This window comes from Diplotaxodon limnothrissa, linkage group LG4 (assembly GCF_057381915.1).
Source record: "Diplotaxodon limnothrissa isolate DT_005_m linkage group LG4, D_limnothrissa_male_GT1.1, whole genome shotgun sequence".
NCBI lineage: Eukaryota > Metazoa > Chordata > Actinopteri > Cichliformes > Cichlidae > Diplotaxodon > Diplotaxodon limnothrissa.
The window spans coordinates 8,326,338-8,351,751 of record NC_140599.1 but is presented as its reverse complement, the minus strand read 5'-3'; the positions used below and the strand labels follow the sequence as shown (position 1 = coordinate 8,351,751).

The 25,414-nt window shown below is 40.3% G+C and overlaps 1 protein-coding gene across 1 annotated transcript; it reads right to left on the bottom strand.

Annotated features, from left to right (window-relative positions):
* Positions 1–274: 274 nt before the first annotated feature.
* mcoln1b (mucolipin TRP cation channel 1b) lies at positions 275–24,502 on the bottom strand. Its single transcript, XM_085351371.1, has 13 exons — positions 24,376–24,502; positions 22,459–22,706; positions 22,130–22,291; positions 11,446–11,602; positions 10,949–11,030; positions 10,744–10,840; positions 10,535–10,634; positions 10,331–10,437; positions 6,879–7,028; positions 6,642–6,743; positions 6,406–6,528; positions 743–949; positions 275–409 (listed from the first exon to the last, which is right to left on the bottom strand). The coding sequence occupies exons 1-13, from the start codon at positions 24,416–24,418 to the stop codon at positions 275–277; spliced, it is 1,713 nt and encodes a 570-aa protein (XP_085207497.1). The 5' UTR covers positions 24,419–24,502.
* Positions 24,503–25,414: the final 912 nt, after the last annotated feature.

Below are 25,414 nucleotides of genomic sequence, written 5' to 3'. Positions count from 1 at the left end.
CCTTTAAGTGTTCAGTGCAATCTACCGTTCCAGCACAAATTAAAATGCAAAATTCAAACAGGGTCAGCAGGGGACAAAGTAGTCCAAGGTCACTCAGTTCTGCTTCAAGACATTAATCGTCCCTCTTTGCTGGGTGTCTGGAAAAAGGAGTGGAATAGCAGTCAGCTACTGGAGTGGAAATATGGTGCTTTAAAGATGGAGGGAAAGAAAGACTCCCATGTCCTTCAATGTACACACTGCTTACTCCCTCTGTGCTTCTACTAGGTCACTGTCCTCACCACTCACAGCAGCAGAGGAAGGAGCATGATGAGGCTTCGGGTGCACGGAACTTGCCAGAACTGGGCGTGTCCGTGCACTGTGCAATGAATGCATGTAGATCTGTGATGTGTGCCTGCTCCTGTGTTTGGGCCTGCAAGAAGACAAAAAAGCTGCAAATTTTCAAACTGCTATTGTCACTTACTAAATAAAGTCCCCGTATTTATCGGTAAAAATAAATCAATACATAACTGCACAAGTATCCTGCATTAATGTCGGATCACATTTACCAGTATTAACCAATAAGTATGATCATTATCTTGATTTAGCAGATTGGCACTGGGAAATTGGCAAAGTAGAGGAGACGTTGATGGGAAAAAATTTTGTTTTTAGATTTTAGCATTTCTGTAACCCAATTCATATGATTAGAAAAAGCACTCAAACCACCACCCAACAGTATAATAAAGAAACAAAGCAGCAACTGTACCATGATGGTGTCATAAGCTCCGGTGATGAGTGCGATGAAGAGTGACAGCACCATGTAGATGAAGAGGGAGATGAAGGTGTAAAGGTAGATCTGGCTGAAGGTCCACACCAGCGTGCTGCTGTGCTCCATCTCAGCGAATGTTACAAACATGTCGTCTCCATTGATCAGAGAAAACAGGCACTCTGACACCATGGACAGGGAGCGAAACTGGATACATGGAGTCCAAGTTAGCACAATCATTTAAAAAAGAAAGTTTTGCAGTCTTTCAGTGTTTTTATTTATCTTTTTGGCACGGACTACAAAATTGACTTCTAGAGAATGTTTCTGTGTGAAAGGCAAATATCAATTAATTTCACATTCATTGAATTACCGTAATTGTCGGGCTATAAGCCGCTACTTTTTGCACAAGCTTTGAACCCTGCGGCTTTTAGTCAGGTGCGGCTTTTCTATGGATTGTCCATGATTTTTGTGATATCGTAAGACGATTTGTTTTGTTTGTTCTGCTGTTGTACGGCACTACGTTGCCTGGCGGAAGGATCGGGGTTCAAGAGTGGTATGTTGGTCACATGTCCATCCGCCAGGCAACACTGGTGTCAAGCCAGCCTCCAATTCGAGACTTGCAGTCAAGCCAGCCTCCAGTTTGTTTTACGTTCCCTGTGTATTCAAAGTATTACGGGAATGGATGTGGAAACCGGATTTCAAAATAAAAGCCAACTTCGAGTGAATTAACAGATATGTTAAGAACATAATAACATATAATTTAGGCTTTTTTTTTTTTACAAACTCTAATGTTAGATCTATATGACACAGCCTTGTACCCTAATTGTGCCCTGTCACTATCAAGGCCATCTTATTTTGGATTTCAAAGTAAAAGCCCTGTGAATCTTCATTTTTGAACTACTCTTTCAATGACTTAATAATGCTCTTAAAAGCAAAAGTCGTATTTCCAAATACTATTTGAACTTTATATCAACACTTTCCAACCACAGTCTTTTTACAGTGATACCATATCAATATCAAGTCAGTCTGATTTTGCCTTTCATAGTAATGGCCCTTTGAAATTGTCCATAATTGACTTAATCTTCTAACGATTCAAAATGCTCTAAAATGAAAAATTCTTGTTTCCACAGGGTAATTCCACCTTAGATCAACAGTATACAGCCCCACAGTGATACCATATCAATATCAAGTCATTCTGATTTTGCTCTCAAAAATAAAAGCCTTTTCAAATTGTCCATAATTGACCTAACTTTCAGTGATTTCAAAATGCTCTAAAAAGGAAAATTCCTGTTTCCACAGGGTAATTCCACCTTAGATCAACAGTATACAGCCCCACAGTGATACCATATCAATATCAAGTCATTCTGATTATGCCTTCCAAAATAAAAGCCTTTTTAAATTGTCCATAATTGACCTAACTTTCAGTGATTTCAAAATGCTCTAAAATGAAAAATTCTTGTTTCCACAGGGTAATTCCACCTTAGATCAACAGTATACAGCCCCACAGTGATACCATATCAATATCAAATCAGTCTGATGTTGCCTTCCAAAATAAAAGACTTTTCAAATTGCCGATATACGACCTACTCTTTTAAAGAATTCAGAACGCTCTAAAAATGAAACTTGCTCTTTCCACAGGATGAATCCATGTTAGATCAAAAGTGTACATCCACACCATGGTACTACTTCAATTTCAAGTCATTCTGATTTTGCCTTCCAAAATAATGGCCTGTTGAAAATGCCAATAACTTACCTAACTTTCAGTGATTTCGGAATGCTCTAAAAAGGAAATTTTCTGTTTCCACAGAATAATTTCACTTTAAATCAACAGTATACAACCCCACAGAGATACGATGTTAAGATCAAGTCACTCTGATTTTGCCTTCCAAAATAAAAGTATTTTCAAATTGCCCGTAGACGACCTACTCGTTTAACGATTTCAAAATGCTCTTAAATTGAAAGATGCTGTTTCCACAGGATAATTCCACTTTAGATCAACAGTATCCAACCCGACAGTAAAACCATGTAAATTTCATGTTGGTCTGATTTCGCCTTTCAAATTAATGGCCCGTCGAATTTGTCCATATGTGATATACTCTTTCAATTATTTCAGAATGTTTTAAAAATGAAAATTGCTGTTTCAACACATATTGGGTTTTCATTTTGAAAAGCAAAATCAGACTCAATTGATTATGACAGAATTGAATCATAAAGATGATGTAAAAGGAAGCTGAAATTGCCACTAGGTTGTAATTGATAGTACGTTTATATTTTAAGTCTGTGGAAAGATGTCATGGTTGGTTTGCAAGCTGTTTTGTAATTTCTTTATTTAGAATGACATCTTTGTGGACAATTTGAAAAGGCTTTTACTTTGGAAGGCAAAATCAGAATGACTTGATATTAATATGGTATCACTGTGGGGCTGTATACTGTTGATCTGGAGTAGAATTATCCTGTGGAAACACGAAATTTCCATTTTAGAGCATTTTGAAATCACTGAAAGTTAGGTCAATTGTGGACAATTTGAAAAGGCTTTTACTTTGGAAGGCAAAATCAGAATGACTTGATATTAATATGGTATCACTGTGGGGCTGTATACTGTTGATCTAAAGTGGAATTACCCTGTGGAAACAGGAAATTTCCATTTTAGAGCATTTTGAAATCACTGAAAGTTAGGTCAATTATGGACAATTTAAAAAGGCTTTTATTTTGGAAGGCATAATCAGAATGACTTGATATTGATGTGGTAACATCGTCAGGTTGTATACTGTTGACCTAAAGTGAAATTATCCTGTGGAAACAGCAATTTTCACTTTTAGAGCATTTTGAAATCTTTAAAAGAGTAGGTCATATCTTGGCAATTTGAAAAGTCTTTTATTTTGGAAGGCATAATCAGAATGACTTGATATTAATATGGTATCACTGTGGGGCTGTATACTGTTGATCTGGAGTGGAATTATCCTGTGGAAACAGGAAATTTCCATTTTAGAGCATTTTGAAATCACTGAAAGTTAGGTCAATTGTGGACAATTTAAAAAGTCTTTTATTTTGGAAGGCATAATCAGAATGACTTGATATTGATATGGTATCACTGTGGGGCTGTATACTGTTGATCTAAGGTGGAATTACCCTGTGGAAACAGGAATTTTCCATTTTAGAGCATTTTGAAATTGTTCCAGGATCAAGTCAGATATGGGCATTTTGAAAATGCTTTTATTTTTGAAAGCAAAATCAGAATGACTTGATATTGATGTGGTAACATCGTGAGGTTGTATACTGTTGACCTAAAGTGAAATTATCCTGTGGAAACAGCAATTTTCACTTTTAGAGCATTTTGAAATCTTTAAAAGAGTAGGTCGTATCTTGGCAATTTGAAAAGTCTTTTATTTTGGAAGGCATAATCAGAATGACTTGATATTGATATGGTAACATCGTGAGGTTGTATACTGTTGACCTAAAGTGAAATTATCCTGTGGAAACAGCAAAATTCTTTTTAAGAACATTTTGAAATCGTTAAAAAAGTAGGTCGTATATATGCTCAATTTGAAAGGGCATTTATTTTGGAAGGCATAATCAGAATGACTTGATATTGATATGGTATCACTGTGGGGCTGTATACTGTTGATCTAAAGTGGAATTACCCTGTGGAAACAGGAATTTTCCATTTTAGAGCATTTTGAAATCACTGAAAGTTAGGTCAATTATGGACAATTTAAAAAGGCTTTTATTTTGGAAGGCATAATCAGAATGACTTGATATTGATATGGTATCACTGTGGGGCTGTATACTGTTGATCTAAGGTGGAATTACCCTGTGGAAACAGGAATTTTCCTTTTTAGAGCATTTTGAAATCACTGAAAGTTAGGTCAATTATGGACAATTTGAAAAGGCTTTTATTTTTGAGAGCAAAATCAGAATGACTTGATATTGATATGGTATCACTGTGGGGCTGTATACTGTTGATCTAAGGTGGAATTACCCTGTGGAAACAAGAATTTTTCATTTTAGAGCATTTTGAATCGTTAGAAGATTAAGTCAATTATGGACAATTTCAAAGGGCCATTACTATGAAAGGCAAAATCAGACTGACTTGATATTGATATGGTATCACTGTAAAAAGACTGTGGTTGGAAAGTGTTGATATAAAGTTCAAATAGTATTTGGAAATACGACTTTTGCTTTTAAGAGCATTATTAAGTCATTGAAAGAGTAGTTCAAAAATGAAGATTCACAGGGCTTTTACTTTGAAATCCAAAATAAGATGGCCTTGATAGTGACAGGGCACAATTAGGGTACAAGGCTGTGTCATATAGATCTAACATTAGAGTTTGTAAAAAAAAAAAAGAAGCCTAAATTATATGTTATTATGTTCTTAACATATCTGTTAATTCACTCGAAGTTGGCTTTTATTTTGAAATCCGGTTTCCACATCCATTCCCGTAATACTTTGAATACACAGGGAACGTAAAACAAACTGGAGGCTGGCTTGACTGCAAGTCTCGAATTGGAGGCTGGCTTGACACCAGTCAGGCAACATAGTGCCGTACAAGTAGCGCGAAAAACAAACTTCAAAGTAGCGCTACGCGTTCAGCGGGAGTCGTGGATGACCAGCGGCGATAAACTTGCGAAAAGCAAGTTATGCTCAACACCACCAGTGGATTCTGACAGCGTGGAAAAGTGTGAAAACATCCACGATCACCAACGGATTTCGAAGGGCTGGACTGCTGCATGATGGAGAGGAGGACACCGCCACGGCCCTTCAGAGGGTGTTCGACTCTGACACTGACAATGAGGATTTCTTTGGTTTTGAAAGTGACAACGAAGGAAAGAAGCTGAGAGTGGATGACGAAGCCATCCTGAGCCTGTTCGTTTCCGACACTGGAGAAGAGGACTTTGGTGGTTTTAGTGCGCAGGAAGATGGTGGTGAATGACTGACTTTTCTTCTTGTTAAAGCCGTGTCACTGCACCTGAGCCTAAAAGGTAGTCCGAATCTATTTTTCTGGTGTGCTGTAGGTTACTGTTATGTACTACATTTGTTACTCATTTATGAAGCACAGCACATGTGCAAATATGTACCCATAACTTGTTTTTCAAAATATTAATAAAAGGGGTGTGTCTCCAAACAGCCATCTCTTTCCTGACAATTCGCTTTGTGCATATTCTCTTACATATGATAAGTCAACATTGAAACACCTGCGGCTTTTGGTCAGGTGCGGCTAATGTATGTACAAAACAGGATTTTCCCCTGATTTTAGCTTGTGCGGCTAATATTCAGGTGCGCTTTGTAGTCCGGGAAATACGGTAGGTAATGTACGGTATTTTTGATGCACATATTAGCATATTTATTTTTTTATTGAGTCATTTAATTATTTCATTTTATTCATTTTGTTTTTAATTTCAGGAAAGCTGGCCCTCCATATATTTCCACCAGAATTGATTACATTATTTTGCTTGCATGCAAAAAGCAATATCCTAACAAAATGCTGCCTGATTCATATTTAATAACTATCAATTTTCTCCTCCCATTAATTATACATAACTAAAAAATGACATGCTGGGAGGCAGTTTATCATAATTAGGATGCTCTGACATGCAATTCTGCTCTGAGTGACTCACGCCTGCTCACTCCTCCTTAGAGACACAGCTGTGTGTCCGTGCATTACCTTTGCATGGTAGGGCCCCAGCACTATCCAGCCACAGAAGCAATATCCCAAATAAATGGCGGCCGCACAGCAGCAGAAGCGGATGACATTGGGAAAAGCAGCTCTTAGAGTCACAATCAGGATCTGTGGGAGAAAGAGACCAAATTAACTAACTGTAAATACATTTTAAAATATTATATAAAAAAAAATTGTGTTAAATAATATTTTCCATATTTGTGTGTGTGTGCTTGACATACATTGTATTTCTGAAAGAAGCTGAGGTAGCGGATGACTCCCACCCACACCAGCAGAGTGGATGTTCCCAGCAAGATCCCACAAACATCATATGATGACAGATTCTGCATCACAAGGAAGACATCATTACTTATCATAACTTACTGAAAACTGGGAATTTTACATCTCAGTAGGTGAATAAAAAAAGAAGCTTCTTTTACAGTGTGCACAAAGCTGCACACCCTCTCACATCTTGTTACCTTGGACTCTATCCCAATTTTGATGAAGCTGCCGATGATGGTGAACGTGTCACTGACGATGAGCAGAATGTACCAGCCGTTGATGAACTCCATCCTGTCTCCCCAGCTCACGCTGCGGCCCAGTTTGTGATTGAAAAACTGCACGTACTCCTGGGTAAGGAGATGGGAGATGATCAATGGGGCTTTAAATGTGATACACACAACCGGAAAACTGGGAGACCGTGAAAGGCATTTAACTACTTCTCTTTGCCTGCGTGACTGTTATCATTATGAAATTATATGTGTTGAATATATGGCATCAGGGGGCAACAGTGTTTGTATTGCAGGATGTAAGTTTTGCTGTGATCTCATTAGCGCCACGGCCTCCAGGCAAGCGCTTAGAAAAATGACAATCCAGCAGAGCGAGCAGTGCAGACCAGCCTCATCTTTCACGGTGGCAAGCAAAAATCGGAACTTCTGTAATCACATTTCACGCATGATGACTAACTTGATACACTGCACCCTTGAGAAATGTAATGATAAAGATTTGAAAGCTCATTTGCGGCTCGATATTTTTTTTTCTGAGGTTTTCATTTTGCACGATTTGCTGTTCAGAACAATTCATCTCATCCTGGGTCTCTTTGCAGCACTTCAGTTCATCCACTGAAACTTTTTTGCTTCTACCTTTAAGCCAACTTTCTTCTGATTGGCTGCCTGTGAAAAACAGAAGATCTTAACAGCAGGTGGGCGGGGCTTATGTGCTCACAGGTAGTGCTGTGTACCTGAGATGGCCATATTAGGGACATCTGCTCTTGGCAATATTTTTTATGTGTCCTCATTTGGTTGTTAATATGACACCATAAGAAACTACAGTTCCCCAAATGACACTTAAGGCTGACTGTAAAAGGGGTTCACTTCCACAGACACTGTGAAAGATGTGTTTCACCCACTGGTTTTAGACTCCGATTTGAGGCTTTAATGTAACCAATGCGATTGTATTTGGATAATAATAATAATAATAATGGATTGGATTTATATAGCGCTTTTCAAGGCACCCAAAGCGCTTTACAATACCACTATTCATTCACTCTCACATTCACACACTGGTGGAGGCAGCTACAGTTGTAGCCACAGCTGCCCTGGGGCAGACTGACAGAAGCGAGGCTGCCATATCGCGCCATCGGCCCCTCTGGCCAACACCAGGCCAGAGGGGCCTGAGAGGGAGAAGTGCTAAGTTATCCATAAAGTGTACGAGTGCAATGCAGACTCTTAATTAGTACCTCAACAAAAGTTGCAACTTCAAGCAGTCAGTCCACTTGGGGTCCCATTTTGAAAGACATCAGAGGAGAAGTGAAACTTTTTACAGCCTCCTTTTGGTCTCTGTAGCATATTTTCCTCCTAAATTTGGAAATATCTCACCCATTTCCATTACTGTGCTAAAGTCTTGAGTCACCCCTCTTTTTTTTGGTTTATATTTTGTGAGTAAAATAGGTGCAAAACTTTATTGAAACATGTGCAAACATACATGGAAATAGAGTAGATAAGCCAATGGTATGACCATGTATGACCAGGTATGCTACACTAGCAGCGTGTTTGGGATCTTTGTCATACTGAACAATGAAGCTGTTGCCAATCAGATGCTTTAACAATGGCGGATCAAAATATGATGATGATGTCACTTTTCTATGTTCGTAATTTCATCGGTTTTTGACGAGATATCCAACATCACTGGCTGACATGCAGCCCAAACCAGGGCAGAGCCTCCACCATGCTTTACAGTTGTAGAGACTCATTGTTGTACCTCTCTCCTGACCTCCTTTGTACATACTGATGAGCATTTGAACCAAAATTTTTAAATTTGGATAAAAGACCTGATGCATCTCTCAGGTACTGTGGAAGGTCTGTGCTGGAATTTTTTCATACTTCGTAACCTCCTAGGACCTGGCGTCCACATATGCGGATATCACATTTTGGGTTGTCTAGACCAAAGTATTAAATTTTGCTCTACAACGGCCTGATATCCACTTACGAGTACACTATTCAATTCAATTCAATTCAATTTTATTTATATAGCGTCAAATCACAACAAAAGTCGCCTCAAGGCGCTTCATAGATACAGAGAAAAACCCAACAATCATATGACCCCCTATGAGCAAGCACTTTGGCAACAGTGGGAAGGAAAAACTCCCTTTTAACAGGAAGAAACCTCCGGCAGAACCAGGCTCAGGGAGGGGCGGCCATCTGCTGCGACCGGTTGGGGTGAGAGAAGGAAGACAGGATAAAAGACACTGCCACTGTTCTATCAAAATCTAAAGCAAATGTCCTCTTATGTGAATCTCATTTTTCTCAGAAACAAAAATCAGGTAAAAAACAAAAACAACCCCCCCCGGTAATTCTTTGTTTTTACATTCATCAGGTTCCAATCAGCCCAAATAGCAAAGAGAAACTGAAAATACATGCCATGAAAGAGTTCAGGTCTTAGGAGGTTAAGACACGATTTTCAGATACTGTTGAGCTGCTGTAGACAGGTTTTTAGGCCTGATACTTCCCTTTTTGTCTTCCACTTGTCCAGTTTCCTCAGTGTTTTAAGTGACTGCACAGCATGCCAAGATAGGGAACATTTTCCACTAATAGATCTCCGGGAATCACCTTGTTGATATAAAAATATGGTTTTGTGTTCATCACAAAACTGTGATATTTTTCATAGACTCAGCTAAAGAAATTGGAACAAACAGTTTTTTGGTGTGCAGAGACAACACCTGCTCATCCCTTGAGTTAGGTGACTTTCTCATAGGTCAGTATTTCTTAACAAAGAAAAAAAAATACTCTTAAAATGGTCAGGTACAAGGACGGAACTAAAAAGAAGTGAAAAATCAGCGAATGTCCAAAGAAGAAAGAAATCCTTGAGAACTATCGTTCAAAACTACTAGTCTGTCTCCTTGAAAGCAAAATATAAATAAAAATAGACTTTTGCTGTAAGAGACAAGACTCAGTACTGTAAATTGTATTAAGACTTAATGTATGCATTATTAAAAAAGCTAGACAGTCTGGCAGGAAGGTTCTTTTGACCAGGCTTCACTTCCTTTTTTGTGTTCATGGTGGTCGTGCATTACTGTGCGGTTACATACACAAACAGCCTGTCCTTATCTGAGCTCCACTTTTGTAGGTCATTGAACACTATTTAACAGGTATTTGTGTGTGTGCAAAGGGCCCATGCAGTCTATGGATGCATCTTGGTATCCAAGCTAGCTAATGTTGACTGATAACCTATCACTCTGTTCTCCTGTCCAAGTAAGATTATATGTTCTCACGCCCAAAAGAGGCAAACATTGAGACAGCCAAAATGCCAAACCCAAGGCTTCAAAAAGGCAATGTCAGTCGTGCTATGTGCAATATCCATTTCAAAATATACATTTCATAGGCTAACATCACAAAAACAAAAAAATACAGAAATTATTGGCCAGTTTTCTTACATGCTGCAGGAGGATGCCTCTGAGGATGGAGCGTCCACACAGCAGCAAGGACAGCACGCAGACGATGGCCACCAGCACATCAAAGAACTCCTGCGCATAATTCTCGGCTGAAAAAAAGAGGACAGAAATAAAAGGGATCAAAGGCAATTAAAATAAATGAAGCGGCAGGTAAATAAATATCACCCCTAACCACCAGTCACTCACCACGTCCAGTCACATTAGGGTCTTTACACTCCTTAATGGAGGCACGGTTCTGAAGACTGATCGTAACTTTACCGCTGTGCGCCCTGTTATCCATCACAATCTGACGACAAAAGCATGAACCACGTAACAATTAGCATGTAAAAAACAACATTTTTAGTTTTTCTATTCTGTGGGATGTTGACTGAATTTGAGATCATAGAGGAGCTCACTGTGATAGCAAAGGTGTAGCAGTCCGGGATTTCATTATTTATAATGGTCTGAATGTTGATGGCCTTCAGCTGGAAGTCAATGGTGACATTGATCAGCCTGGGGAGGAAAGAGACATGCTGAGGATTCAATGTGCAGAATTCACATTGCAAAGAAAAGCAATACCTCTTTAATACCAAAACACACAAACATAACAGAGTCTCTAACTTGTAAAACAGGAGAGTGAAATTCTTGTAGTCACTGTTTCCTGGAGCAGCGCTGTACGTCAGTGGGTCCAGTCCAATACAATCTGGAAAAAGGAAAATCAGAAATAGCAAAAGAGGAACTAAGTCATACATGATTTTTTCCATATCACATGAATGCCACACCACGGTTTATTTTTACCACTACATTTATCATGCATTAGCCATAGCCATCTGCCAAATCAGCAGATGTGCGCAAATAACCCCTTTCCCAGGACCGGACACAGTATTTTTGCTACTAAAGTGGAAAAAAAAAAAGGTCTGTGTTTTTCATTACAGGACTCAAGTCTTTAAAAGTAGGGCACAGTTGCAGGGCACTGGAGCAATAACACAGTGACTCACTGACACTATTGGTTCCTTAAGGGAAATACTGGCACTTGAAGAATGTGCAGACAGACGTGTAACAAACAAGTAGACTTTAAAACATAAAGAAAAACAAAATCAAAAGAAGGATTATCCTACCTGTGACAACATGTGGGTCGATGTCAAACGTGTCATTGACGGGGTCGATGGTGCCCCTCCTAAAGTACCTCTGACAGAGGGAGAGCGCGCTTCCGTTAACGCCGACACCCGGCACATAAGCGTACCGTCCCAGTGAGATCTGAGGTAGAGCCAAGTACTGAAGAGGGAAAGAGAAGCCGAGAGGTGGAATTAAGCTCGAGAAAACATCTGTCTCCTTTATGCGATGTTAAACTTTTCACGTTCAGAAAGTAACAATGAAGCTCTCACTAAAAAGAACGCTGTTCAGTCAGGATGGCAACACGATAGCGGCATCTCTTTCCAGAAATATGTCTCAATTACTAGAGGTGGAAATCACCAGACACCCCAAGATTTGATATAATTCCGATAAAATATTATTGCATTTTTATCACATTTATTAACTTTGTGTTATGTGCTTGGTATGGAATAAGATATGTTACGATTTATCACCAAGTTGAACTTTGTCAATATCTTTTTTTACAGAATACAATGAAGTTATTTTACTTTAATTTGAGATTACAAGCACTGTCACTAAAACCTGCATTAATGTTGCCATAAGATTCAATCTGCAATTGCATGCAAAGTGTTTCTGGTAATACACCAAATAACTGTGATAAATTCTCTGAAATCGCATCTGTTGCTGTCTACATAAACAGAAATTCACATTTAACAGGAATGTATATTTAACTGCTGTGATATTATTCTGTTATTATATGTTACCTTATATATGTAATCAAAGTAGTTGAATTAGAATACTGCTGTAGATCATATTATACCCTTTAAAATAGAGTGTGTGATCTGTATGTAGTTTAGTTCTCATTATACTTTTGAGTTAACAGAACATATTCACATATTAGTTCATTAGATAAATGTGCATCACTCTGTATCCTTGATCTGCTGGGAATGTGTTACACTGTTTTCTTGACATGCTTAATTGTTGAATCATGAAGAGAAGGTTGTAAGCAGGAGACTCTGTGTCTAAAGACAGGGGAGATAGATAGACCACATTCCACACCCCCACCTTACAGAAAGCAGAGAAACAACTGCCGAGGTCATAACTTAGGCGCTGTAACAGAGAAAAAATGTGATGTTTTGGCTTTTACGACTAGCTGGGGGCCACTAGAGACTATAAAAAGCTGAGCAACCCGTCACCATTTTGAGACATGCTGTCGAACCTCTGCAGGCATCTCTCCCGTCCGGACGTTGTAATGCTCTTATTGTTGAATTGTATGGAAATAAATGATTGTTGATTGAGCATTGATACACCGAGTATTGTCCTTCCTTCAGCCCAAAGATTCAAAGAACTGCGTGTTTTCAACAACTTGGTGCCGTGTGACCCGGATCTTTGGTGTGCTGAGGAGGTGCAGATTTGACCTTTGGTGAGATCGTGAGGCGAGGTGAACAGAGGACCGGTCCAAAAATAAAAAGGTAAGCACAGCCTGTTGTATTATAAATACCAAATGTGCATATTGGGCTTTCCAAATTAATCTGTTCACTGAGTTACACGTATTTTCACAGTAAATTTGTCGGTGTCTGGTTTTTGGCGCAAGATACTAACAACATAAGTTGAGGCTGAATTCCAGTGTGTTAAATAAACTGCTTCTACCGAGAAACTAATAAGACACTACGTTGAGCTAGTTGCAGTAAACTGCTTCTACCGAGAAACTAATAAGATACTACGTTGAGCTAGTTGCAGCCACTTTACCTTCCACATTTAATTTTGTCTAATACTGGCTTCTGTAGCAATAATACATTAGAATTTCTTCTGAAGACACGGCCATTAGTTCAGTACATTGAAGTCGAGGTTTGTTTATTTTGTTTATGGTGTCAGTGATGTCCTGGCTTTTGCCGGCTATGAAATAGAAGTTGATTTAAGGACAAGCAGATGCTGGCTTCACGGTGCAGTTGGACGCTGGCAACGCGAGAGCGAAACACGTCCGTAGGTTTGGTTTATGATACGGCGTGTTCCGGTGGTGCGGCCGTGAAGTGCAGTAGTGGTTGGTGCTAGTTTTAGTACATTTGATAGAGGTTTTGACGGTGGTTTGTGGCGTCAGTCGAGTATAAAGGGCTGCGGCCATAATACAAAGTAAAAATTTAAGTAAATAGCAACACCTGGTTTATGATGTCAGGTATAACTTCGGGGATGCAAGCATCACTTTTATGATGCGACTTTGCCCCGTGGTGGCGGTCATAATCGCAGAGAAAGGGGTATTTTGGTCTATGGTGCAGTGTGCTTTAAGAAGATCTAATAGTTGAGCTCAGAGGTTTCTGTGTAAAATTCCCGCTGAGGAAAAGTGTTGTGTGTGAGTGTCAAAGCGCGCTCTGGGTGAGAGAGTGTGTGTGAAGCTGCGAGGCGCGCTCTGGGTGCTGTCTTGTGGGTAAAGCGCGCACTGAGTGAGAGTGTGAGTGAGGCGCGCTCTGAGTGTGTTTTGTGTGGAGTGTGAAGCGTGAACACAGTGACAGTGACGGTTAATGTGTTTGATTAGGAGGACATTAGAGCAAATACACATTTTAGGATCAAAGGTTGATGCCTAGTGTACCTGTGGAACATTTGCCCTAGGAGTGGCGACCCTCCTGTCCAGGGACGCTTGGCCAGGACCGGCGGCGTCCGGGTGCCGAGGTGGTGACTTGGGGAGGTGAGGGCCCCCGCATAGCTACGGATATAACACTGGAACGGCCGTGTAATCACGGGTTCACATTTATTCCGGACTAGAACAAGACACATTTTTGCGAACAAACGTTGAGTCTAGATTAGTGAAGAAATATAAAAAGGTTGAATTCCTCGTTTCAGTGGTTGAAATTGTTGTGTGCCTGTCCCCTGACGAGTGTGAAATTAAAATAAAGAGGGAATTTGGAGCCACATAGAGATAGACGGGCATAATTGGGTGTATTACTCTGTGGTGTAATAAAAATAAAAAGGAGAGATAGTAAGAGGTGTGCAGTGGAGAATTATGGAGGAGTAGAGAGAGGAATGTGTTGGGAGACTGGCGTACAGTTTACGCTGTCAAGGTAGGCGTGTTGCCTGCTTATCTGTTTAAAAGTGATGAAAATGAAATTAAAATAAATCTCTTAGTGTGTTAATACAGGAAGCTGCGGACCTGGACCAACTGCCCCCACAAGCACAGCGGCCGAAGCAAAATTATAGGTAATGGGAACCACACCCAGCACGAATCAGCAGCTGTGAAAAAGACAGCAGCGAGGAGAGAATTAGAGGAGAAATTAAGAGAAGTTTTAACACATAAAATTGGGGCCAACGGACTTGTGGAGGTTGGGAAGGCGTCCGGAGCATCACAACAAAAAGGTGAAACAAAAACACACAAGCAGAGAAATCTGAGAGAAAGGCTCCTTTTAAGGTAACGCCTAGTTTGAGAAAAGATAAAATTAACCTGCTTTTATACAAATGCACATACACGCAATGAAGAAACAGCTTACACTCATGAACACGTGAAGATTTTCCAGCAAGGTTAAAGAAAAATTAACATACTTAAATGATGAAGTCTATACATTACTGACAAAGAAACCCTCTGGGTTGCAGGACAACAATTTAACTAAAAAAAAAAAAAAAAAAAAAGGAACACTGGTCTAACCAACCAGGCAAGACGCAACAAATTTAGTGGTTAAAAGATTCAAATTGTGACATGTTTTCTGTTGATTGATTAATAAAAGTGATTACTGAATGAAAGAAAGTTCCTTTTTTGGGCTTTTAAACATGATCTTAAGAATTTTAATATGTACCTGTGTTGTCCTGTCAACTTGGTGGGTTAGGAGTTGATTATATCGGGAGACAAAAAACAAAAAAGGGGGAGAGAAGGCTGACACAGGGCCTGGTCCCATTGTCTCCCCTCTGAATAACACAGCCAACACAACAACATTTTCCTGTTCGTTTGTTTTTGTTTTTTGTTTGTTTTTGTTTTGTTTTTGTTTTTGTTTTTTCTATACATATTTAATTACAGGCTGCTTTGCCGGCCCTGAAAGCCGAGGCTGACTGGACTCCTGCTCTCCCCCATACGTGACACTGACCAAATGCTGCAACAGCTGGACCCACAACAACGACCTGAGAATGTCAACAGACCTGCAGGAATGTGATCTCATGCAGCCGAGACGGAGAGCACTAAACCTAAGGCCCGTTTCACTACACGGGGGAAAATTCCCAGACTGCGTCAGCTGACAGAGCTGTAAAGAGACGCCCGCCAAGCCCGAATGAAAAGTAAGGCCGAGCGAAAGAATGCTGACCTTGATAACTTTGCATTCACACTGTGCAGGACAGTGATGGACCAACACGGATGATCGGGTGGCGAAAAAGGGCGTGACCGAGACAAGAGGAGTAACTGAGGACAGAAGGCACCTCAGAATGGACAAAAACACAGAAGAAGATGCAGGTTTCACCTGCGGTGAACATCGACCCTGGAGAAAGGACTGCCCCAATTGGGGTCAGAACCAGGACGGACTGAATTTTGAGCAGCAGCAGCAGCAGCAATGGTCGCAAACAAACTGAAAAAGGAGGGGGGCAGGACCCCAGGGCACGCTTCAGGCCGTGGTTTACCCAGAACACCAGAACAGGAAAGTGATGAACACAAACACCCACACAAACACACACATCTACATGCACTGACTCAGAATGAAGAAATGACACACACACACACACACACACACACACACACACACACACACACACACGGGAATGTTGATTCACTGAGAAGTGATGCACACATACACATGCACACGCTTGTGCAATAAAGAGTGATCCACACGCACACACACATACACGCTGATGCAATGAAGAATGCTTTGCTTATGCTGATATGCAAAATGCTGCACACAAACATCCCAATGCATAATTTTTATGAGGAGCCATTGATTACTTAGAATGTGTTATATGTCACCCAGAGGGCATTTATGTAGATTTTAGGAATAAGGTCTAAAAAAGTTTGGTTATGAAAACAATGTCTGTGCGTGATGTCTGTTTATGGCTCAAGGCCTTGACTGAATTCTTTGCTGTGCTTCACACAGCCCTGATGAGGAACAGTGGCACAGGGTGAAACTGATGAATTAATAGTGTAAGGTTAGGTTGGAGTACGGCATTTTCTGTGATTAAGATTTAATTCAAGGAGGAACAAAAGGTGTTACGGCACCTGAGGTTCTCATTCCCACACAATATTGTCCCGGCAGGGAGAAAAATGTTCCTGTGAATTTCTGGTTGATTGTTTGGTTTTGTTTAGCGCTAGCTTGATTTTATCAGTGAGCTTTGGCTTGTGTTCTTTCTCGTAAGCGAGAGAGGGATAGTTTTATGCTTGGACATGTCTGCAACGGGCCCTAGTTTGAGTTATTTTAGTAGTATTTTGTTGGTTATGTCTGTTTTCGTTTTTGTTACAGTGCACTGGAGAAAAAACATCTGAGAGGTGTGATCCACCGGTGGTGATATGTTGATATTTGGTGAGTTCATGATTTAACAATCAGCTCTTTAAACAAGGCCTGAAAGATTGAAATTTAAAGCGCTATAAAATATTATTACTGTAAACAGTTGCAAAGTGTGCTTCTCCATGATTGTAATTGGCTTGGGAGAAATTCACTTATAGGGAACACTGATCTAAAAGGATTGCACCGAGTCAATCCGGCCCAAAAAAAAACAACAAGGAATTGTTTTCCTTTAAAATGATGACGTCATCTTGCTGGTGATGGATGCTCGAATAGGTTGCGCGTGAGACTCCATTATCAGCAACATCTGGTATGAATGTGTATGGAGGTATGCATGTGAATGGACTGTGATGGACTGACGACTAAAAGTTTTGACTGACTTGATATTGAGACAATGACTGCACCCACTTTAGGATTAGTAAATGCCAATAAACAATTCATAAACAATTCACCCACCCGACAAGAGAAGGGTGGAGGCTTCGCTTTGTTTTGTTTTTTCAGGAGCAGGAGGATAAGAGAGACTGGAGGAGGAGACTCCAGCTTCACATAAGTATGAACTGCAGACTTAACACTGTGGTTGCTGATTTTGAGTTACTGATGTTTGCATCAAGAAAACTGTGCTATACTAGCTGTGTTTTGATTAAGGTATCATGTTGTATTATTGGGAATGCCAAATGCTACAGTGGAGAAGACTTTTGATACCACTCATGACTGGAATATGTTATCATTAACCATAGCAGGCCACTGTAAAAAGTCAATTAAATTTTATAGAGGAAAATCGCCAAAATTGAACAATACCTATGAATGACTTGCCACATTCAGAATAGAGATATGCAATAATAAACATTGGTCCACATGATTTAGGTTCTCACTTGAAATAGTAAGTATTAAATGTAGAATATAATCACCAGGGACATTTGATAGGATGTGGTACTGCAAAAGAACAAGAGCAAAGTAAATAAAGAAAATATTGTGTTTAGTTTGGATAAATTCAAATTAAAATGTACCATTACACTCAGAGGATCAATATGGAATAAAACATATGCAAAATTTGTAGGAAGTACATGACTGATAACTGTTCTGTCCTGAGCGTTTGTTTCTAGAGCACCCACTTGACCACACCAACAGTTTCTCGCCACCGAGGAGGGGTACTTGCAAAAAGAATAGAATAAAAATCTGAGTTTAATAAAACATTTTAAATGTAAATATCAAGCTTACCTTTCTTTTTCCATAAAATATGCTTGTGGGCACGCCAGCCATTTTGAAAAGGTGGGCAAAACAATTGGCAAGGCCACACCCCCACACATGTGATATAATTTTAAAGGTACGGTTGCCCTCTCTAAGAAACATCAGGACTTAGAGGAGTGGCAAGTAGAGTATGCGAGCTACAAGCAAAAACTAAAATGTGTACTACAGTGTGCAAAAATGAAACACTGGGTCATCAGGGGGTCATGAGGGACATTTATAAAACTAAAAGTCCCACTAACCTTAAAGTGCACTTGAAAAGCCCACACAAGGAGGTTAACCTAGCTTACCTAGAAGACCTCATCAGGGGGAGCACACTCCCCCTCCTTGAAGAGCTCATCCACTCAACCCGCATCCCCAGAAAACAGCTAACCCCAGATAAGGCAGCGTGATGTATCCCGAGATAACAGGACTGGGACATCTAAATAAAGGTGTGAAACAATCGCCTTCAAAAGGTTATCAATTCACTTCAACCAAAATTAGGACCACACGGTGCGGCAAGAGTTAATAGTTATTAGTCTCAACACCCAAGGATAACCAGAAGAGCATGACTGATATGATGGAACTGGGATTTTGTTACACTTAATTTTTGCAAAACACAAATAAAACTAAATTGAAACTAAGGATTTTCAGAAAATAAAAACTACACTAAACTAGAAAAGAATTGGTAAAAACTAATTACAACTGGTAAAAATTGAAAATCTGGAGTCGAAACTAAATAAAAATAACAACTAATGGAAATGGCGAAAAGTTTAAAACCCTGGTGCAGAGATTGGCAAATCTGACCAGGAAACGTTATAAAATGGATTGTCAGGATAGTCAGCGTTAAAGCCACTTTTGACAGTCCATACTAGGATGGCATTGGACATCTTCGGGGCAGAAAAGGGTTGGTGTGACCAAGGTGTGGTTTGGCTTGTTGTATGTACATTTCAAAATGTTACAGCTCTGGATGGACCAGTTACCAGATATGATGTCACTAACCTTCTCTTTTAAGTGTCTAGCTTCAATGAATTGACACATGGGAGTGTGTCAAGAAGGGGGAGTTGAGTCCGAACATTAAACAATGGTTTTATGAACATCTTATGACGTTATTTCTGTGTTTAATAATTTAGGAATGGTAAAGCTTAAGCTAATAGCGGTCCGAGAAGACGGACCTTTTAGAGAATCAGTGAAAGAGCATAAACTATCACTTTCATGTTTAATCATTACCCATTGAAATGAACTGAATAGCGTTTAGAAGATTTGTTAATTTTTTGTCTTTTGTTAAAAAGAGGGGTTTCAATAATTTTCAGACACACCTTGCAAATGTGCTTATAACGAGTTGGCACTCGGCCTTTTGAAGGTCAGAAGCTTCGTTCGGCGTGACTGTCCGGACTGATAAAGTGTAAGAAATGCCTTGAGTGCGGAGGGCTAAATGCAAACATGCTTACACACACATAAGATATGATTAGAATAAATCCCTGGGACATTCTGAATGTTTTGGACCAATTCTGAATCACTAGAAGGTCAGTAGATAATAACATTAGATTATTAGGGTTAGGAAGAGAGGTGTTTTGGTTTTCTGTCTCTTACAGAGAAAGGAACAGACACCAGACGGGGACCCGGAGATGTGAGGACCCTTCACAGCAGGGACAGATGTAGGGACTGCCGAGACAGCAACTGGGGTCAAGTGTCATGACGTTTGGGCTCCTGGAGAAGATGGATCCCACAGACACAGCAATAACCATGAAGGGGTTGGCGGAAATCCGGGAACACCAGACCAACGAGGTTCGAGAGGCTCTTGGCAAAAAGGGGGACACGCCGGTGAACCCAAAACACACAGATCCTTGTTTGAAATCGGGACAGAATAATCCCCAGAACTGTGCAATGACTAAAGGGTGGTCTAACCCCGGAGGTCGAAGAAAGAAGCTGAGAATCACCCAACTGGAAGACACTGGTAGCTGCAGCAATAAAAATAAAGGTTAAAAGCTCCTTAGACAGAGGTTCTAGTCTAAGTACATTTGAAAGGTATAAGGGGGCATTAAAATGGGAGTGGAAAACTGGAGCACCAAAATAAAGCTGTGGGAAAATGGGGAGTGATGGGAGTGTCATCTGTAACTGCTGTTATGGTTGTAAAATCTAACTTTGCTTGCATCTGAACTGCGTGAACACAGAGGTCATCCCCCATATGGTCCACCCGTTAAAGGGGGACAGAGGGCCTCAGGATCAAGAAAACCTGGACCTTGCAACGCTGAAGTGCTTGTTATTAGTGATCTCTTTAATGAGAGATCAAAAGAGGGTATTGTGATATTATTCTGTTATTATATGTTACCTTATATATGTAATCAAAGTAGTTGAATTAGAATACTGCTGTAGATCATATTATACCCTTTAAAATAGAGTGTGTGATCTGTATGTAGTTTAGTTCTCATTATACTTTTGAGTTAACAGAACATATTCACATATTAGTTCATTAGATAAATGTGCATCACTCTGTATCCTTGATCTGCTGGGAATGTGTTACACTGTTTTCTTGACATGCTTAATTGTTGAATCATGAAGAGAAGGTTGTAAGCAGGAGACTCTGTGTCTAAAGACAGGGGAGATAGATAGACCACATTCCACACCCCCACCTTACAGAAAGCAGAGAAACAACTGCCGAGGTCATAACTTAGGCGCTGTAACAGAGAAAAAATGTGATGTTTTGGCTTTTACGACTAGCTGGGGGCCACTAGAGACTATAAAAAGCTGAGCAACCCGTCACCATTTTGAGACATGCTGTCGAACCTCTGCAGGCATCTCTCCCGTCCGGACGTTGTAATGCTCTTATTGTTGAATTGTATGGAAATAAATGATTGTTGATTGAGCATTGATACACCGAGTATTGTCCTTCCTTCAGCCCAAAGATTCAAAGAACTGCGTGTTTTCAACACTGCGCTCAGTAATGTTCCTGTTCTACAGGAATATAACCACAATACAACCAGCTGCCAACCAGTTGAGTCAAGCCCACTTGAGTTGTTTTCATTGACAAAGAGTCATTCAGACTGATGGCAACATGTTGGCAACATTTCTGCTTTTATAAATTAGACAGCAGTTATTTGCAAACTTCCAATGATCTCTCTGAGAGTGACTGCAGTCAGTCCAAGTAAGACTGAAACTGTTTGCAGAAAGGTTGCCTCCTGTTGGGCGACCTGTGCAATCAGTTGCAGAATGTGAAAAAAATCTATACAATCACCAGGCAGCCGCTGCTTTTTTTATGGATGCAAGGAGGTTGCTTTCCTATTTGTGGTCATGTGACTGAGCCATTAGCTTGCTCTTAATTAGGAGGTAGCTTTAACAAGCTGAGTGTGTTCAGTGTTGGATGGTTTTTCAGTTGAGCCCATTTAATGTAAGTTTGCTTGGCTAACAACATCTCAGGATGGTGGCGCATGAGATGAGCCTTCTCGCTCGTAGACTATTTTAATGTATTTAATAAAATCTCAATATTTGGTGTTCCTGTAGTGATCAATGTCAAAAATATTGGGATACTCTATTGGACTGACTTCCCCCCACCCACATCTGTTACTGTGCATAACCTACAGCAGCAACTTTTTCCATCTAACTACTACATCCACTTCTTCATTGTCTGCAAATGCAGACAAACAGACGTCATTTGCAGTCTGTGTTTCTGCGCTTATTCACACACTCAATTCTAAGCTAAGCTAGTAAACATTGTAAACAATACAACTGCTAAAGATAATAGCTCAGCTAGCTTTGCAGTAGTCCTGTTTTCCCCTCAAGCCTCTGATTGACCTTTGTTTTGTTGGGTTTTTGTGTGGAGTGGAAATCTGCAGTCAGTGTTACAACAGTATATTAGGGTCCATTGTAAGTAATAATACCATGAAAAAACACTTATTAATATCAAGCATATCTAATGTATGCATGGCTTAAAAAAATCATTAAAAAAATCATATTAAACAAAATTCTGGTCATAATAATAAATCAAGAGATCTCAAAATGTCTCTTAAAATGGTTATTAGCAGGCTACCTGCTCTATGGCAAAGTTGATGTGGCTGTACATCTCCATCTGTGTGTGGACAGCGTGGGGATTCTTGTCCTTGTAGCCCTTCAGGAAAAGGTGCTTGAATGCCGCTGTGTTTTCCTCTTGAAACGTCACAACCATCTGGTTACTCAGTCCAAACATCACCAACTAATAGACAGAGCCAGAGAGCACAGGCACAAGACAAATGAGCTGAAACACTCGGGCAAATGCAGAGAAGCAGTCGCTGCACAGTTAGAATAAAACACAGGACATGATCGGGTATTTGCATTCTGAGCCTACAGAGTATTCATGTTAAATCAAAGGGCTGTATCCACCTGCACAGTCACAATGATGATTTTCAGCAGCTGCAGGCCAAGTTTGAAAGGCTTGCGCCCCTTTGCATGATACTTGTCACAAGGGCTCATGAAGAAATACTTGAGTTTCCTCCTCAGGGCCTCCTCCTCTCCTTCTTCCTCCTGCTGGAGGAGCTTGGAGCCCACCAGGGTAGGAGGGCGGGAGCTGCCACTTCCAAGAAGATCCTGGGAGCCATAGCCTGATACGGAGGAGAGCAGCTTGTCCTTCTCTGTTAATAAAATCATTCATTTTGGAAAGAAGCTCAGCATTAAAGAGGTACTCAAGACATTATACTAACAAGTGACAATTTGAATTAACCCCTTTTATCCTGGAAAAGTGGTTGGAGAGTGTCTTTAATTCTGTTACTTAGCAGTGTTAGCTGGTCTCCCTGCCTGTATGTGGTGCAATTTCACAGCTTAGTATAACCAAGCTAACGCTGGCGGATAACTTTCATGTTTAAATGTGTAAATGCTCAAAAATGATCCAAGCATGATCCAAGATTACCACTTGTAGCTCCTGAAAAACAAAAATCCAGTATCTTAATGATTATATTACATAAAATCATTAAATAAAAAAGAGTTTACAACAGATAAAAGCCCAGGTTCTGAAAAGCATGTTTATTTATACAATGAATCCTTCTTTGGTTCTTCATAATGAATTACTGTGGCATGGAGGCGATCAGCTTTTGACACTGCTGACGTGTCACTGCAGCTCAGGTTGCTTTGATAGTTGCCTTCAGCTCGTCTGTGTTTGGGGTCAAGTGTTTCTCATCTCCGTCTAAACAGTACCTCACAGATTCTGTGCGGCCTTCAGATCAGGTGAATTGGTTTGCTAATTAAGCACGTGTCTAAATGCCATTTGGTAGTAGTTTTGGACCCACTGGCACCCTGCTAGAAAAGGAAATTGGCATCTCCATAAAGCTTGGCAGTCAGAAGCATGAAGTGCTCCACTCCAGCAGATGACATGGCACCCCAAGTCACCACAGACTGTGGAAATGTCACACTAGACTTCAAACACCTTGGGTTCTGTGCCCCAGGTAAGCTCTTCTGACATTATCTCTGGTTCAGGAGCGGTCTGACATCAGGAACGTGACACTTGCAGCTCCGTTCTCTGCCAAGTCCTTGAATTGACTTTTCTCAAGGTTGCAGTCACCCCTGTTGCTTGTGGACATTTTATTTTCCTTCCTCAACTTTTATCAACATGCATTCTGTGAACAGCAAAAATAGCTGTCTGTGGCTCATCCTGCTGGCATAGAGGGAAGCCTGTCAAGTCAGCAGTCTTCTCCTGATTGCAACTGCATGTTCTCAACTAGACTGACAGACAGGCAGTATTTATACTGTATCTGAATGGCAATTCCCCCAAAGTCGAAATAAGATAAAAAAAAAAAAAAAAATTCGAATTATCCTGCTGGGTCTTTTAATAGAATTTTATAAATTGCTTGACTGTAGAAAGATTTTTATGTGATTATCATCAAAACAAACATGGCTGAACTGTCCATGCTATTCGATGACGTCATCTTGGGCTCGCTAACTGTGATGATTTTAAGAACCACCGGTTGTAGATGTCAAGGCGGAAACCTTTAAAGCGTTTATTTTCAAAACAATAAAAAAATAAAAAATAAAACTTTAAATGTCCAAAATCGGCGGAATGATCCTTTGAGCCTCGAGTCACCTGTGAATAAATACACGGAGCGGACGTGTTTCTTTCATTGTTCGATATCACACCTTAGCAAATTTTCACAGATGGACCCGCCTCTTTAAAAATAAATAAATAAACAAATACATGAAAAATAAAATAACGTAATATGATGCTAGCAAATAAATGCGTACCAATCCGTGGTATAAAGAGTGATACAGGTGAAGAGAGATAATAAAAGAGAGGACTGAATGTTGCCAAACCTGTGGCGCTGTCTTGGATGCAGGTGTAACTAGAAGATGCCATGGTGATGCGTTCACGTTCGCACAGGAGCAGCGGAAGGGTACATCACACTCATAAAAAGCGAGTAGAGAGCAGACGCGGGGTCATATTATTTGTTTACATCGTAAAATAAAAGACGATTGCTGTCGCAGTCTGCGGATGAAACATAGGTAAACACATCGCCGCTTCCTTATGACCACGTGACTCCATCATGTGACTAATGCCTAGCCTGTAAGCTATTGCTGCTGGGAAGACTAAAGACGCAAACGCCAAAAAATTCAGGGCAAATGTTGAGCTAATGTTCCGGTTATTACTCATTTTTTGTTTTGTTTTATGTTTTATGACAGTTTTATTAATTAAGACTTAGGATAAAATAATTATTGTTTATTGAAGAGAACTTACGTTTGCGCAAGTAGTTAATAAGTTAAGTCATGGTGAAGGGAAAGGGTTTTTTCGCTTTTTGAGAAATACTGGTCTCATAAAGAGGATCTGAGGATTCAGGAGTGAAGCAAGATTAAAAGCCAGGAGATGGCAGTAATGCAACATTTTTGGATGCAAGCTGCCGTTAAACATGAAAGAATAAGAATAAGAAGGCCTCAGAGGTTATCTAAGAGCATATTGGGAGCAACAACACCATGAAGCCCAAAGAACACACCAGACAGGTCAGGGATAACGTTATTGAGAAATTCAAAGCAGGCTTAGGCTACAAAAAGATTTCCCAAGCCTTGATCATCCCACGGAGCACTGTTCAAGCGATCATTCAGAAATGGAAGGAGTATGGCACAACTGAAAACCTACCAAGACAAGGCCGTCCACCTAAACTCACAGGCCGAACAAGGAGAGCGCTGATCAGAAATGCAGCCATGAGGCCCATGGTGACTCTGGACGAGCTGCAGAGATCTACAGCTCAGGTGGGGGAATCTGTCCATAGGACAACTATTAGTCGTGCACTGCACAAAGTTGGCCTTTATGGAAGAGTGGCAAGAAGAAAGCCATTGTTAACAGAAAACCATAAGACGT